Source organism: Ascaphus truei, chromosome 14, assembly GCF_040206685.1.
Source record: "Ascaphus truei isolate aAscTru1 chromosome 14, aAscTru1.hap1, whole genome shotgun sequence".
Classification (NCBI taxonomy): domain Eukaryota; kingdom Metazoa; phylum Chordata; class Amphibia; order Anura; family Ascaphidae; genus Ascaphus; species Ascaphus truei.
In genome coordinates, this window is record NC_134496.1 from 51,466,673 (window position 1) to 51,481,748 (window position 15,076).

The 15,076-nt window shown below is 44.9% G+C and overlaps 2 protein-coding genes across 3 annotated transcripts in view; both read left to right on the forward strand.

The window, feature by feature from the left end:
* On the forward strand, positions 1–12,065 carry LOC142466152 (alkaline phosphatase-like). Its single transcript, XM_075570970.1, has 12 exons — positions 1–605; positions 3,077–3,193; positions 3,581–3,696; positions 3,813–3,987; positions 4,542–4,714; positions 4,829–4,963; positions 5,281–5,350; positions 5,686–5,820; positions 7,455–7,646; positions 8,094–8,210; positions 9,425–9,689; positions 11,992–12,065. Exons 1-12 carry the CDS (start codon positions 518–520, stop codon positions 12,026–12,028), a joined length of 1,620 nt encoding a protein of 539 aa, XP_075427085.1. The 5' UTR covers positions 1–517; the 3' UTR covers positions 12,029–12,065.
* LOC142466153 (intestinal-type alkaline phosphatase-like) overlaps positions 11,981–15,076 on the forward strand; it is a 22,374-nt gene continuing 19,278 nt past the window's right edge. The window contains exons 1-3 of one of the 2 annotated variants that reach the window (XM_075570971.1): positions 11,982–12,153; positions 13,044–13,160; positions 14,643–14,758. In XM_075570971.1, the coding sequence (XP_075427086.1) occupies positions 12,081–12,153; positions 13,044–13,160; positions 14,643–14,758 (306 nt within the window). In that variant the 5' untranslated portion in view covers positions 11,982–12,080. Of the gene's footprint in view, positions 12,154–13,043; positions 13,161–14,642; positions 14,759–15,076 lie in introns of both variants that reach the window. The other variant, XM_075570973.1, reaches the window with a different exon arrangement.

Genomic DNA, 15,076 nt, shown 5'->3' on the forward strand with positions numbered 1-15,076 from the left:
TCCCACAACTAACTGCTTTGTGTTCTTGGAACTTGTGGAGTGTCCTGTTCTTCGGTGGTGCCAAATGTTTCTCTTCTGTTTCTGCAGCTCTGATCTGTTCCCTTCTCAGAAAGCCACGGTCTGTTATGGTACAAAGGCATTACAGGGGTGGGATTACTTGACCATATAGAAAATTGGCCCTCAGGTCATGCAGTCCAAGGTTTATCCACAGAGAAGCCTGTCTGTTAAAGGGTTAATGTGACCACTTTGTGGATTTTGCAACTGGAGTTTGAGGAATGCCTGGAGGGGGCGGAGGGGGGAGATTTCGGCAGCATGGAGATTTTTAGCCTTGGGTTGAACTTTGAACCCGTCCTTCACTGGTAAATGTATCAGTGAAAGGGTTACTACTATAAGTTACCTGTGTGCATACCTTGAGGTCCAAAGGTGAAATAGAAGGGATGTACAGGTCATGTATATATAGTCTGGCAGAGAGGGAAGTGTGAACCCCAACGAGCTGCAGGCGAAGGGACGGAGGAAGATGAAGGGCATCCATCAAATTATTACGACTGGGATCATCGTGGTAATGGCGATCCGACCCTGTGCAGAGGCAGCGCCTCCTTCCCTAGGTGAGCGGAAACCCACAGCCTCTGGGCCTTCATTAGAGAGATCTCCCATATCCCAAAACCCTAGAGATGTACATTGCTGTCTTGGTTCGATGCCAAAACGTCCCATTTTGTTTGGGTGGGGGCCCCAATGTGGTATGTGGAGAAAAGGGGGAGGGGGTGAAAGCAAAAAATCTCTAGTACAAAAATGATGAGAATGTTCCCTAAATGCAAAATACTTTTTCCCTTCTCTAAGCCGTTATCACGCCAGCCTGGGTATTGGAGGAGGAATTAGAGCATTGCAGGGTTTTTTAAGCCATGTGAAATAAAATCACCTGAACTAAAATGATGACATTGACCTGCAAATGTTTGCCACGTTCCGCTGTGGTTCTGTGACGCCTTCCCCAGCTGCTGCTCTGTAATGTGTTCTCTCTGTGGGATCTGGCATGTCAGAGATTGGGGTGGGAGACTGGGGGGAAAACTACTGCAAAATATCAGCACACTGCAACTTAATAAGGTATGGGACTTGTAATGCAAAGGGTCCCATGTGCCCTGCAACTACGGTGTTATAAGAACAGAGCCGGTGTACACACCTAAACTAAAGTCACGGACCGTAAAAATGTGCACACAATGCGCTGAAGAGGTTCTTGGACCTCAAGACTATTTAGCATTTTATTATTATTTAAAGTTGGATTTTCGTATAAGCCCAAAATGTTTACTGTTCGTTCTGTGCACTTTTTGGGCAAACCTGAGGTCAAATACAAAATGGTGCAAAATTGTTATTGTTTCTATTCTTTGGCATGTGCCAAACTTATCCAATATTTCTGTAAATGGCTTCGTTCCTGGGTGTGCTAGGTGGGATGTGGTTTGAGTTGGGGTTAATCTCCTGGACTTCAATCAAATGACCTTGCACTGTGGGTGGGTCGTGGGTTAGAAGCCAGACACACAGAGGTTACAATATGTAATAAGGCTTGCAAGTTACAAGCTAGTCCATCCACGTGTAGGGGTCAGTGATCCTGAACCACAGTTGGCAATCTGTAACCTGTCATATACCACGGTTTGGTAACATTGATATAGAGCTATGTAATGTTGGGTTAGTTTGTGTCAAATTAATCAAAGAAAGAAGCGTCCAATATTGGAAGGTTCCAGTCTTGTATTATTTCTCTCCCCCGCACTCCACATATCGCGTATATTCCATTCATCTATTCATCTGTAATGCAAAAAACTCTTCCTTGTTCAGTTAGGTATTTAATTTTTTAAGGTGCAGCTTTGGTAGTAGGGAATCAGTCAGAGGATGGAAACAGACCTGCCAAGTTTCTATGTGTGAAAGGTAACACCAGGATTCCTGTCTGCGGTGGTAACATTGGGTGCAAACTATATGGAATTCCGTATTTGCTGCTATAGGGGTTACTTACATTCATTGTTTCTGTGGCCATTGGAAGGTGAGCAGATGTGTGTCTGACGTTGATGTCTGAGCTGGGATTATTGGTGCCTATTGCCTGGGTTGCTCGGAAACTGGAATTAGAAGTTTCTGTACTTTTCTGAAATGACCTCATGTGAAAAAGACAAAATACAAATAGTACTTTACAAGCTCGAGCATTCACATGCGTCACACTGACACTGCAACCTCAGGAACGGACCCTCTATATCTTCCCATGCATGGGTTTACAGGCTGTGCCATACACTCGCTTCATAGGCTCCCATAGAGCTTGCAATATGCTTTGGATTAGACCAAGGCCACCAACAGGTCAGGTTTTCAGGATATCCCTGCTTCAGCACAGGTGGCTCAATCTGTCACTGATTGAGCCACCTGTGCTGAAGCAGGGATATTTTGAAAACCTGACCTGTTGGTGGCCTTTGAGGACTGGAGCTGGCTACCCCTGCTTAGACGGGAGATGAAATGACTTCTGAAACGGGGACCAAAATAACTCTTGACGTTCGCGCACCAATAAAGATACAACCTTCGTGTAGTCAAGATTTACTCATCCGCTGTGTAACTTCAGTGCCGGACAGACCCATTCATTTGTGGTCACTGGTTGATTGGATGGCAAATATTAATGTGCATAGTCTCACTTATTGGAAGGCAGTCTATCATTAGTAGCGAGTCTCACTCAACAGGTGCTAATCTGACCAGTCTTACTTGTTGGAAACATCAACTTACATAGAAATAAAAACACAGCACTTGAGCTTATTTGTCATGTTTTAGAGGAGTACGAACACATTCAGCCCCCACCGAAGGTGCATTAACACTTACACTCCAATACAAAAATCACCATGCTACCATATAAAGCAGTACGGAGTACAATACACGCTTCCAACCAGCCTTCGTTTTCTTTTTATGGAACAGACGCCAATCCATTATTGGTGCTCTCCAAACATATCAATGACTTGAATGGCCATTCTCACCAGACCATCCATATTGACGTTTTGGGAATCTCTACCTAAATTGTTCTTGAATGGATGAGCACTTTTAAAGGGTTCCCGTTCCATTTTAGAGGCTGAGAAGACCCCCAGGTATTGGAATGAGCAGGCCAAGGAGACCCTGATGGCAGCTCTGAATATGAAACCAATAACACACCGAGCCAAGAACCTTATCATGTTCCTGGGAGATGGTGAGTGGGATAGACAGGTAATCCCTAGAAGAGCAGGAGTGGGGGCAGAAACCCACCAGGTCAGTATCATTACATAATTGGATCAGTAGTTGTAAGGGATTGGACCTGTAGTTTATATTGTAGTGGATCTGTAGGTGCAGAAGATTGGATCAGCATTTATGGAATGTCAGCTTGTTTAATAAAACCCTGGCGTTGAGTTGTTCTGGGTCACGAATGCATTTTTCTCTAACTTCAAAACAACTGGTTAATCTGCTTCAAACAGCAGATGATTAACGAGCTTCCTGCATTTTATGCAGAGACGCAAAACCTCAGTGCATGCGTTGGTGTGCATTCACCGTTGTCACTGAGTTTTAGTAAGTACTGCGAAATGCTCTCCTCCTGTTTTAGGGATGGGTGTCACCACTGTCACCGCCGCTCGTATTTATCAGGGACAGCTGGCCGGGGGATATGGAGAGGAGAATGTTTTGGCGATGGACTCATTCCCTTATATTGCACTCTCCAAAGTGAGTAACATGACAGACAACGGCTGCTTTAGTGCACTGTTTGTGTGTGTGTGTGTGTGCGTGTGTGTGCGCGCGCGCGCTAAAGCACTGACTGCTGGCATTATTGGTTTCCGTAGACCTACAATGTAGACGCGCAGGTCCCAGACAGCGCTGGCACAGGGACCGCATATCTGTGCGGGGTGAAGACCAACTCTGGCCAGCTGGGCGTGAGCGCGGCGTCACAGTATGGAAAATGCAACAGCACCTTTGGGAACGAGGTGACATCCATACTGCACAGAGCCAAAGCAGCAGGTGAGTAAACCCAAGACACCTTCCAGCACTGGAAGAAACCTTCTTGCCCCTTCACATGAGAACACACGGTCACCCACCCATTGGAGGGACAGACTCGGTGGTCGATAGGTCCTCTGTGACATCATGCATTCGGAGGGCCAATCTTAAATTGCTATAGGGCCTGTCGCCCTGTAGTGGTAAAAACAGATTCTATTGGTCACATGTATATCGTCTCATTGTCGGTGTATCAATCACCCTGTTAGGAATAATTGTCGGTGTATCAATCACCCTGTTAGGAATAAATCTGACGGCCTTCTGTCCCTATGTCACTATGTTAATCTACAGTGGGAGAGATTCAATCGTTGAATGGGTAATAGAATGGTCCTGTTAATCAGCAAAAGCAGGAAGTGAATGTTTCGCTTATTTGCATTTTCACACTGACAAAGTTCATTCCGGACCCAAACCGTATTAGTCTCTCTTGGAAGCGATTGAACGCTGTATCAGGAAGGGAACTTGTCACGGTTACTCTGGCTCTTTGCTACTTGTGTCACATATGACTTGATGACTTTCTGCAGGTAAATCTGTAGGGATAGTGACCACCACCAGGGTCCAGCACGCCTCTCCAGGCGCGGCCTACGCTCATGTCGCCAGCCGGGAGTGGTACTCCGACAATGAGATGTCGCAAGATGCTATTAACAGTGGCTGCAAGGACATCGCATACCAGCTGGTGCACAACACGGACATTAATGTAATTGAGAAGGGCATTGGGGAGTAGGGTGGTGTATCCCCTCTAACAACCTGGCTCATATAGTCCCCTTGTCATAACTTCTAGTTTCTCAATGGTATCCCCTTTTACCTTCAGGTGATTCTGGGAGGAGGACGAGCCTACATGAACCCAAAGGGGACCCAAGACCCAGAGTACCCAACCAGCTCATCAAGTGAAGCTCTCCGGAAAGATGGGCTTAACCTGACACACATCTGGCTAAGCGCAAGACAAGTAATGGGAGACTGACGAATTCTTGTAACATTGTCCCATCACAGTGACCCATACTGGGTCCCTCCTACCATGAGTGACATTGTAAAACAGAAACAAAAAGGGGACTGATTGCCCAGAGTCTGTAACTACCAGAGCAAGGTGACAGACTGGGCAAGTGACAAAGACTAGCAGTGACCGGTCATGTGCTAACCATACCACGTGTGTAAAATACAAACATGGGGCTTTGTATATTAGTGTACCTGGGACAAGATACAGCTATAACGACTCGCCTCTCAGACCATCTGACTGTATTCACTGGACACCTCTTCTGTTGACAGAATGCCAAATATGTGTGGAATAAACAAGGCTTTGATGCTGTGAATGAACATACCACGGACTACCTGATGGGTAATGTATACATGCCATGAGCTGACCCATTAGTAGTACTAGTAGTATGGCACTTTGTGTACTGTTGAACTGGGTGGGGTTTAATGGCACTGGGTAGTACACAGTACTACTGAACTTGCAAACAGTCCTATCGTCCCATTTTTTTCTTTAGAGAATACAGAACTCCTATTTGAAATATGGTCTTTCCATCTATTTTATAAAATGCACCAATTCATTCAAGCCCAGCACTATTACCGTTTAGTGTCCACCCCACGGACTCTTTATTATGACTTTGTGCATCCTCTTGTATCGCGACCCACAGCCAAGTTTGCTGCATAACTCAATTGGGTGTTTAGGTCTGTTTGAGCCCAAAGACATGAAGTACGAGCTGAGCCGCGACCCGTCCAGCGACCCGTCCATCGCTGAAATGACTGAGAAAGCCATTCAAATCCTGAGCAAGAATCCCAGGGGCTTCTTCCTCTTTGTAGAAGATGAGTATTAAATGGTTCTGTGCGTCGTGCTCCTCCCACAAGTAATGCACAATGACTGGCCATTCATTTACCCAATAACAATTAGACTGCAAGCTCTTCGGGCAAGGACTCCTTTACCTATTTGTTCTGAAGCGCTTATTCCCATTATGTGTAATATTGTCACATGTATTGTAAAGCGCTGTGTACCTGGATGGCACTATATAAAGACACATACACACACACACATACACACATGCATACACATACATACACATACACACAGACATATACACACACACACATATATATACACACACACACACACAAATACACACACACACATATATATACACACAGACACACATATACACACACACACACACACACATATATATACACACACACACACATACACACACACACACACACACACACACACATATATATATAGATATATAGATATATAGATATATACATAAAACAAACATCACAGCTTGCACTCAATGTACTGGTTCATATAGACTACCATTCTCTCGTCCGGTAAAGAAAGACTGCACTCGGTTCAGTAATCATGAAAAACTGTATTGGGCATCTGAATAAAAAAGATAAGTCACCCAATCCGACGTTTCGGTCCTGGAGAAAGGTCCTAAGGCACCCCCTTGAGAAAGGTCCTATTCCAGGACCGAAACGTCGGATTGGGTGACTTATCTTTTTTATTCAGATGCCCAATACAGATTTTCATGATTACTGAACCGAGTGCAGTCTGTCTCTACCGGACGAGAGAATGGTAATGTTGTTTTTTTATATATATATATATATATATATATATATATATATATATATATATATATATACAGTGGTTGACAAATCACCAAAAAAATCTACTCGCCACCTAGTACCAAACGTGTGCTGCTTGGGCCAATATTTACTCGCCCGGGGGTTAAATCCACTCGCCCGGGGCGAGCAAATGTATAGGTTTGTCGAACACTGTGTATGTATATATATATATACACATATATACACATATATACATATATACACATATATATACACACATATATATATATATATATACACACATATATATATATACACACATATATATATATACACACACACACACACACACACACACACATATATACACACACACACACACACAACATTTCCTCACATTGCTTGGTCATCGTGCTTTGACGGCCGTCTCATTTCTGCTCCTCTTGTCTCTCTCGTTCCTGACTGCCCACTATCTCTAAAGCTTTTTTCCCATCAATGTTCACCAGTCTTTGCAGAATCTTTTCCCATTTTCCAGCACAGAAAGAAAAAAAACCCACTTAAATTAACAAACCGTGACATAATTAGGTGCAATTAACCTCGCTGCTGTGCATTCAGAGCTTCAATCCACTTACACACTCCTCCCGCCATGTTCATTGCACGCTCTTCCGGGAAGGAGATACACTGCCACTCCTCTGCCATGCGTAGACTGACTGCTCCCACCCACGGTTTCACTTGTCTGTAATGTTATCTGGTTGCTTGTACTACAGAGCGCTGAGTACACATTTGGCTATATACTGATCTGTATTAATAATGGTAATTCTGCTGCTGGGTGTGATATAACATTCAGTGACTCGGCCATTGTCCTATAACTCATTTACGTGGCAGAATTGATCACGGACACCATGATGGGAAGGCCAAAAATGCGCTGACCGAGGCTGTTGAGTTTGACAAAGCCATCCGCAGAGCCGGGCAGATGACGGACGAGTCGGACACACTGACTGTGGTGACCGCTGACCACTCCCATGTCTTCACCTTCGGGGGCTATACGGACCGGGGGAACAGCATCTTGGGTGAGAAAGTGTGCAAAGGCGACTGAGCTGTGCCTCTCACGGAGAAGGGATACAATAAGCGGCACCCGGTGGGGTTCCAGAGTAACGTTCTGGGACAGGGGTGGCCAACTCCAGTGCTCAAGGGCCACCAACGGGCCGGGTATTCAGGATATCCCTTCAGCACAGGTTGCTCAATCAGTGGCTCAGTCGTTGATTGAGCCACCTGCACTGAAGCAGGGATATCCTGAAAACCTGACCTGTTGGTGGCCCTTTGAGGACTGGAGTTTGCCACCCCTGGTATAAAAAGTTTTGAGAAAATTGCTCCGGAGTTTGCACCACTGCTCCACGCGGTCTAAAGACTGGACAATGCGTGCCACAAGCGTGCCACAAGCGGTACCGTGAGCCAGCACCACCTTCTCCTTCTAGGGCAGCACTGAGGAGGCCAAATAATCATTCTGTTCCTGACAGGTCGGGCTCCCTTGAGGTCCAGTGACGCCAAACCCTACACCAGCCTGTTATATGGAAATGGACCAGGTTTCAAGCTCGTTAATGGGACACGGGAGGATATCACCAATATGGATATAGGTATGAACGGAGCTACGTTACCAGTGGCCAGCTGGGAGGCGGCACAGAGCGACGGTTAACAGGGATCACACTCTCTCAACAGCACTAATCTAGTGACAGCTCTGTCGTGATATTGAACGGAATTACCAGCACTTTTTAATATAAGACCACTTCCATATCTCAACAAGGACGTCCCTCACTCTGAGGCCCCACAGGTCTCTTCTTCATTACAATAAATAACTATTAATGTATCTTAAAAGAAAAAAAAACTTGACACTTCAAACACTGATATCTATTAACAGATAGTATCTGACCGCCATTATTACCGTATGTAGGGATCCCTGGGAGAGAGAGGCAAAGAGGGGCGTGCCGCCGTGCTGGTCCTTTCTTCCATATAGTAACAAAGGAGGGAGGGGGAGGAGGGGTATGAGACCTTTTATTGGACCAGCAAATAGGAGATATGGTACAACCTTTCCAAGCTCTCCGGGTCCTTCATCAGGTATGGCAGAGCCATTTGGCATACCCCCTACTCTGCCACACCCGATGAAGCACCCCAAGAGGTTGGAAAGCTTCACCTACTTGTTGGTCCAATATAAGGTCTCCTCCCCCTCCCTCTTTTTGTTACTACTGTGAGCGATATTATTACACGAAGACCTCTGCACCGAGATCCTGTGTCAATGTTTAGGTTGCTTTCATTTTCTGTATCAAAGACTTCCGGTACAATACAGAGGGAAAGAATTACATGATATATACACAGATTGGAAATAATGGCATTTCTCTGCTGACTTTGATGCATTTTGTCTCGCAATCGTCAGCGGGACATTTTATTCTTTGACAAAACAAAATACAAGAGCAATCTGGGCGCTAATGCCAAAAGATTTAACCGCACAAAAGTACACAAGACATATTACCAAAGTTTCAGTCCTACAGTTGGACTTGACTTAAGCACTGAAGAAGGTCCATCTGTACCACCGAAACGTTGGTAATATGTCTCGTCTACTTTTACGCGATTTTAAATCTTTTGCCATTCGTGCCCGGCTTGCTCTTGTATTTTGGTTACGTGGTTCTTGTTGAGTGTGGAGACTCAAGACGATCTTGCTGGAGGTGCTGCTTTTTAACGATTGACCATAACTTTATTCTACATAGAGCTCCAGGTCTGACTGTTTTTATTCTTTGATGAACCTCTTTTTCCGATGCACAAGTAATCTGCTCCCCTTCCCACCTTCTTCCCCCAGAGTCCGTTGATTACCGGCAGCAGGCGGCCGTCCATATTGTGTCAGAGACGCACGGCGGGGAAGATGTGGCCATCATGGCGAAAGGTCCCTATGCGCACCTCTTTCACAGCGTCCACGAGCAGAATTACATTGCCCACGTCATGGCGTACGCAGGGTGTCTGGAGCCCTACACAGAGTGTCCCCCCGAACCAAAATCAGGAGCCGTCTGCTACTCAGCGAGCATGGTTTCACTGCTCACTATGTGTGGCGTTTGGTTACTGTTGGGGTGAGGGGAGCGGGATGAGGGGCGTGGGCAGTGGCGATGCTTGGCAGTGATTATAATCAAACTGTGCAATTACTTAGAGCCCTAAGAACAAATTGAAGAGATGTCTTTAATGTTTTTATTATTTTGGAAGATAACGCAATTAATTTTTGCCCCAGTATTTAAAAAGAGGTGTTTCTTCAATAAATGAACTTATCAATTCGAGGTCAGTTCAAAGATAAGGGTTTAAAATATATTTTTAAAGTTATATTTAAAATTGCAGTCCCAATGAGTCCAAATTCCCACATCAGAGCAAAAGGTGTAAATAAATCTTCTAAATAAAATTGTTAGAACATGAGGCGGCCGCTGGTCTTTATTGCAGGTATAAGCAGGTTTCGTTAGCACTTTGTGTTCTGTCCTTTTAGTGTTTCTGTTAAATGGAAAACTTTATAACTGTACCTGTGATCACAAAGTCACACAAGGCTGATACTGTTCCAACAACATTTAAGTATTGGGGAGAAATGAAAGCAAAATGTGAAAATATATGGATATCAAATCCACCTTATTCTCTCTCCGTACTCTAACACGAGCAGCACAATCGTGGTAGTTATCGGTCTCGTGGGCCTCAAAACTGATGATCGTGGTGCACTATTGTGGAACCGCCATACAACCAATCATTTCAATAGGATTTCTTCACCTAGAGCAGGAGTGGCCAACTCCAGTTCTCAAGGGCTTTGATTAAGCCACCTGTGCTGAAGCAGGGATATCCTTCAAACTTGACCTGTTGGTGGCCCTTGAGTACTGGAGTTGAGCCCCCTGGGTTAAGGTGAGTTCCTATTAACCCCAGCAGACACTAATAACTAAATAACTCACAAAGTACCTTGAACAATTGATATTCAGATGTGCAAATCATGAACGCTTCTTCATGAAGAAGTGCTTGCCAGTTGGGGCACATGGTACAGTGCCAACAGATCGTGGACTTCACAGATGTAGCAAGACTCCCGGTCTGGCACCGCAGTCGATGAAGCAAAAGTCAGCAGCGGCATAGACAGTCTGCGGGGTTGAGGGGGGGGGGAGAGAGGATCTGTGCTTCTGGGTGGGACCCCCACATCATTAATCCTCCATTGCTGAGACCACCGCAGTCGTGTGACAGTGGCCCCCAGAGATGGTAAGCTTGACTACATCTGTTTGTTGCCGTCTTCACACCGGTGGTTGAGGGGACTCCCGACTTGAACCTTCTGAGATGATCTGGGCCAGACTATGAATTTTATGATCTTTCTGGTCAAAGCCAAAACTGACTGGCGCTTTCCTTGTGAGTTAGAGATGGGGAAACCATGTGGCGACATCGGAAACCGACCCGCACGTTACATTTCAAAACAAAAAACCTTAACATTTTTAGAATCAAAACCAGAAAACCAGGTCAATTACATTTTTGAGTTGGATTGTTGTATTTTATTGTGTATGGTTTTATAAAAAATAACGCATTTTTTTATGCATTACTACCCTATTTTAGCTGTTTCTTGTTATTTTGAGTTTTTCCATAATTTCAGAACTAAACCTGAACCTGAACCAAACAATTCAAATTTTGGTAAAACCAACACCAATATATATATATATATTTTTTCAGAACCAAAACTGAAATATGAGCGAGTGTCGCCCTTTCTATTATTATGTATGTTGGTTCCATGAAGTTTCAGTCAGCTTGACAACAGCCCTAGATTTCAAACCTTGTATTTCATGGGGCTCTTTATCAGCTAAACAATAAGGACGCAGACAGAACTTTGTTCTTTCCTCAGAGTTTGACTTCTTTCATTACCAAACCTTTCTAGACACATCCCTCTTATTGGAGATAACTACCCGCAAGTGTGTAGATATGTGTGTGTGTGTGTGTGTGTGTTCAGTTTAAAAGGTGCAGAATCCGATCCAATTTAACCCCTTTGCTAAACTGGTGAACATTTCATTTGATGGATTTGGAGTCAGGAACTGAACATTTAAAAAAAAATTGTATTCTTGTTTTTCAAACAAATTTGCTCCAACTTTTTCCAATGTTTTGGGGGTGAGTTCTGTAAGTAGAAGAAGCTTCAATCCGTTGTACCGTGATACGCTGTATTGTTTTTACATTCACATGTCTTTTCCAATGCGGCTTTAAGATGCTCTAACCTTGTGAAAGATGCGGGCTGTAAACCAGTTGATACATCAAGACCCTGGGAGGACTCCTGGATTTTCATTGCCCACTGGGGGGGTGTTACCCGATGATGCCAACACGGGCGTAACTTTTACAATCTTGCTCTGGTATCAAGTGCTAATTCTGGGCTGGTGTCCACAGAGCGAAGGTCAGCCTCCTGCAAGAGGAATCCTCCTAAACGCACCATCCCAGGGAAGTGTCAGGTGTGGGATCCCGCTCGGTACACAGATATGGGACGGCTCGTGGTCCTCGGTTCCCTACTTCTCTGTGTTTGCTCGAGGGCTTTCTGTGCCACTATTCCAGGTGAGATTCTCTAGTTTAATCTCTTATTGCTTGTATAGTGCCAATAAACAATGATTTATTTGTAGTTAAGGCTAATGGTAAATGTAACACATGAATCCCTGCCCTAGAGAGCTTACTGTCTACCATTCAATGCAAAAGGACTTGCCAAAAATCCCACATCAAAGACAGTGTTTGTACCACTGGGCCACACCTTCTCCCTGCCACGCACACAGCGCTGCATTGCAATTGCCTAAAGATTTGCCATATAATGACACTGATGTGGGAAAAGAGCATTCCTAAGCCATGAGCCGGCATGCCATTGAGTGTGACTCTACCCTAACGAGATTCCCATACAACCAGTCATTCCAAATTGTTTTTTTTTGGAACCCCTAGGGATTTGTGAGGTGTCTCCAAGCAGGTCGACAAAACAAATGTGATGGCGGCTCCCATGCAGAATAGGGGGTTTCCTGAGCCCATCTGGGGATTGCACACTTGGTAAGACCCTTGGCGTGCAGCTCCGCGTGGGGGGTATAGCTGTCAATTACTGCAGGTGTTTGCAGAGCCACTCCCCACAATGCATCAACAGAGAATTGTGGGGTGTGACTTTGGAAGGTCCCGTAGTGATTGACCCCCCCCCAGGAGCTCAGGACACTATATACTTCCTGGGATCGGTCACACGGATTTGTTAGTGATAGTCTGAGGAGTCAGCGATCAGATTTATTTATTAGGATTTCGTGAAACAGATTTCCTAGCAGGGAGAGTACAATGTAAAAAAGTTTGGGAACTGATCCTGTATGCCGGAGAGTAACACTGTCCTCTAGTAAATTATGCTTCTCGGGCTTGTAGACATATTTTTGGGCTGGAGGTCACCCTTTTGTTTGGGCTGACAATCCCCTTTCTCGTGTTCCCAGTGGAAGAGAGTCAGCCAGAGTTTTGGAACAATAAAATGTCATCCAGAATTGAAGAAGCCTTAAAACTGAAGCCCATTGAGCACAGAGCCAAGAACCTTATTCTCTTCTTGGGAGATGGTAAGAACTACCTGGGGCAAGGGTCAGGAGGGGACATGGTCTACCTGGGGCAAGGGTCAGGGGGGGCAGGGTCTACTTGGGTCAGGGGGAGATGGGATCTACCTGGGGCAAGGTTCAGGGGGACGGGGTCCAGATTAAAGAGTAAACTCGTACCGTCCTGGTTCTCTTTTGGAGATGCAAAAGTAGGCCTGATGATTAGATGGTCATGCTGAGTGTGCAAGGACGTCACAAACTAATCTTCACTCCCTGATCACACGTGTACGGGTGTAACATGAATACATTGTAATGTCATTACACAGTAGATGAGGTTGAGGAAAAGACAACCATCGAGTTCAACCCATGCTAAATTTAGAAGGAATATTGAGGTAGAGGTCCCCTGAGTTAACTAGTGCTACAGAGCATTGTATCCACATATATAATAAATTGCTGCATCCGGAAAATGTAATAAGAAATGGAGCTGATTTGAATTAACCCCTAATTGGGACGTGGTCTGGCAAGACTGTGAAGGGTTGTCTGGGGGAAGTCCTAATACCCACCCAGACCCCATTCGTAAATCCTGCAACTCCATAAACCAGTGCACCTGGGGAAGCTCCAACTTTCAAAATAGTAGTAACAAAGTACTCACATATGTCTTTAATTCGTCCCGTTTTGTGTGCTCCACGCTGTATGAAGATACAGGAGAAAATCACCACCGCCGAGGAGGAGAGTGAGACAGCGGGCACGGCCGCGCAACAAAAATAGCAAAGGCTGGACTGTGCTATGAAATAACTTTATTAAAGCATGGATTTTAAAAAAACAAGAGGAGGGGTAACACCCCCCCCCCCGCACCTCTTACGCGTTTCACCCGCTCTGGGCTTTTTCAAAGAGTAGCGTTACTCGTGCACAGCCTCCTAAAGTACCGGAAACAAACCGCCGGCGGTGGTGATTTTCTCATGCTAAATTTAGACGGCCGATATTTATCCTATGTTGGATTTACAGTATTTTGTACCAGAGGAAAGCAAACACAAAACCCCCAGGGAAACCTCATCCAATGCTGTCTCATAAGGGGGAAATTATGGCAAGCACATTCTCCCCGAATCAGCATCCTTCCCATGTTTACTTATTCGGTATATCCCTGTATACCTTTAATTTCTAAAAAGATGTCCAACCTTTTTTTTTGAAGATGTCTTATCTGCCATCACAGTCTCCATGGGTAATGAATCCCACACTGTAACTGCCCTTACTGTAAAGAACCCTTTCCTTTGTTGCTGATGAAATCTCTTTTCCTCCAACCTTAAGGGATGCCCCCGAGTCCTTTATACTGCCCGTGGGATGAATAGTTATTTTGAAAGAATATATATTTGCATACCGTTATCATATCCCCTGCTAGACACCTCTTTTCTAATGTAAACACATCTAATTTAGCTAGCCCCTCCTCAAATCAGATTATCCATCCCCTTTATTAATTTGGTGGCTCTGTTATCTTACTGTGTCTCCTGCCAGGGATGGGAGTCCCCACTGTGACAGCCACCAGAATCCTAAGTGGGCAGATGGACGGGCTGCTGGGAGAGGAGAACCAACTGGAGATGGACAAGTTTCCTTACATCGCTCTGTCCAAGGTGCCTTATCCGAGAATGACCTAGGGATACTGCGCATACAGTTGTGGTTTTGTGAGATGGGAAGGGATGGTTATATCAGTATAAGGCCCGTTCTATAGTCCTGGGCGCGCGCTACGTCAGTCAGCTTTTCTATAATGGCGCCGCGCGCGCGGCAAGAAGAGTAGAACCGGCCGACAGGGGGAAATAAGAAAAAAAGAAAGCAATCGTTCCGCTATCGCCGCTGAAAATGTATTGTATGTCTTTTATTTATATAGCGCCATAAATGTACATAGCGCTTCACAGCAGTAATTCATGTTGTAATCATATAAATAACAAATA

Bases quoted from the DNA above. Each gene is read 5' to 3' on its own strand.
- LOC142466152 (XM_075570970.1), top strand. From the start codon at position 518: ATGAAGGGCATCCATCAAATTATTACGACTGGGATCATCGTGGTAATG. The intron at 606-3,076 runs GTGAGCGGAAAC...GTTCCATTTTAG, and splicing joins GGCAGCGCCTCCTTCCCTAG to AGGCTGAGAAGACCCCCAGG. The intron at 7,647-8,093 runs GTGAGAAAGTGT...TGTTCCTGACAG, and splicing joins CCGGGGGAACAGCATCTTGG to GTCGGGCTCCCTTGAGGTCC.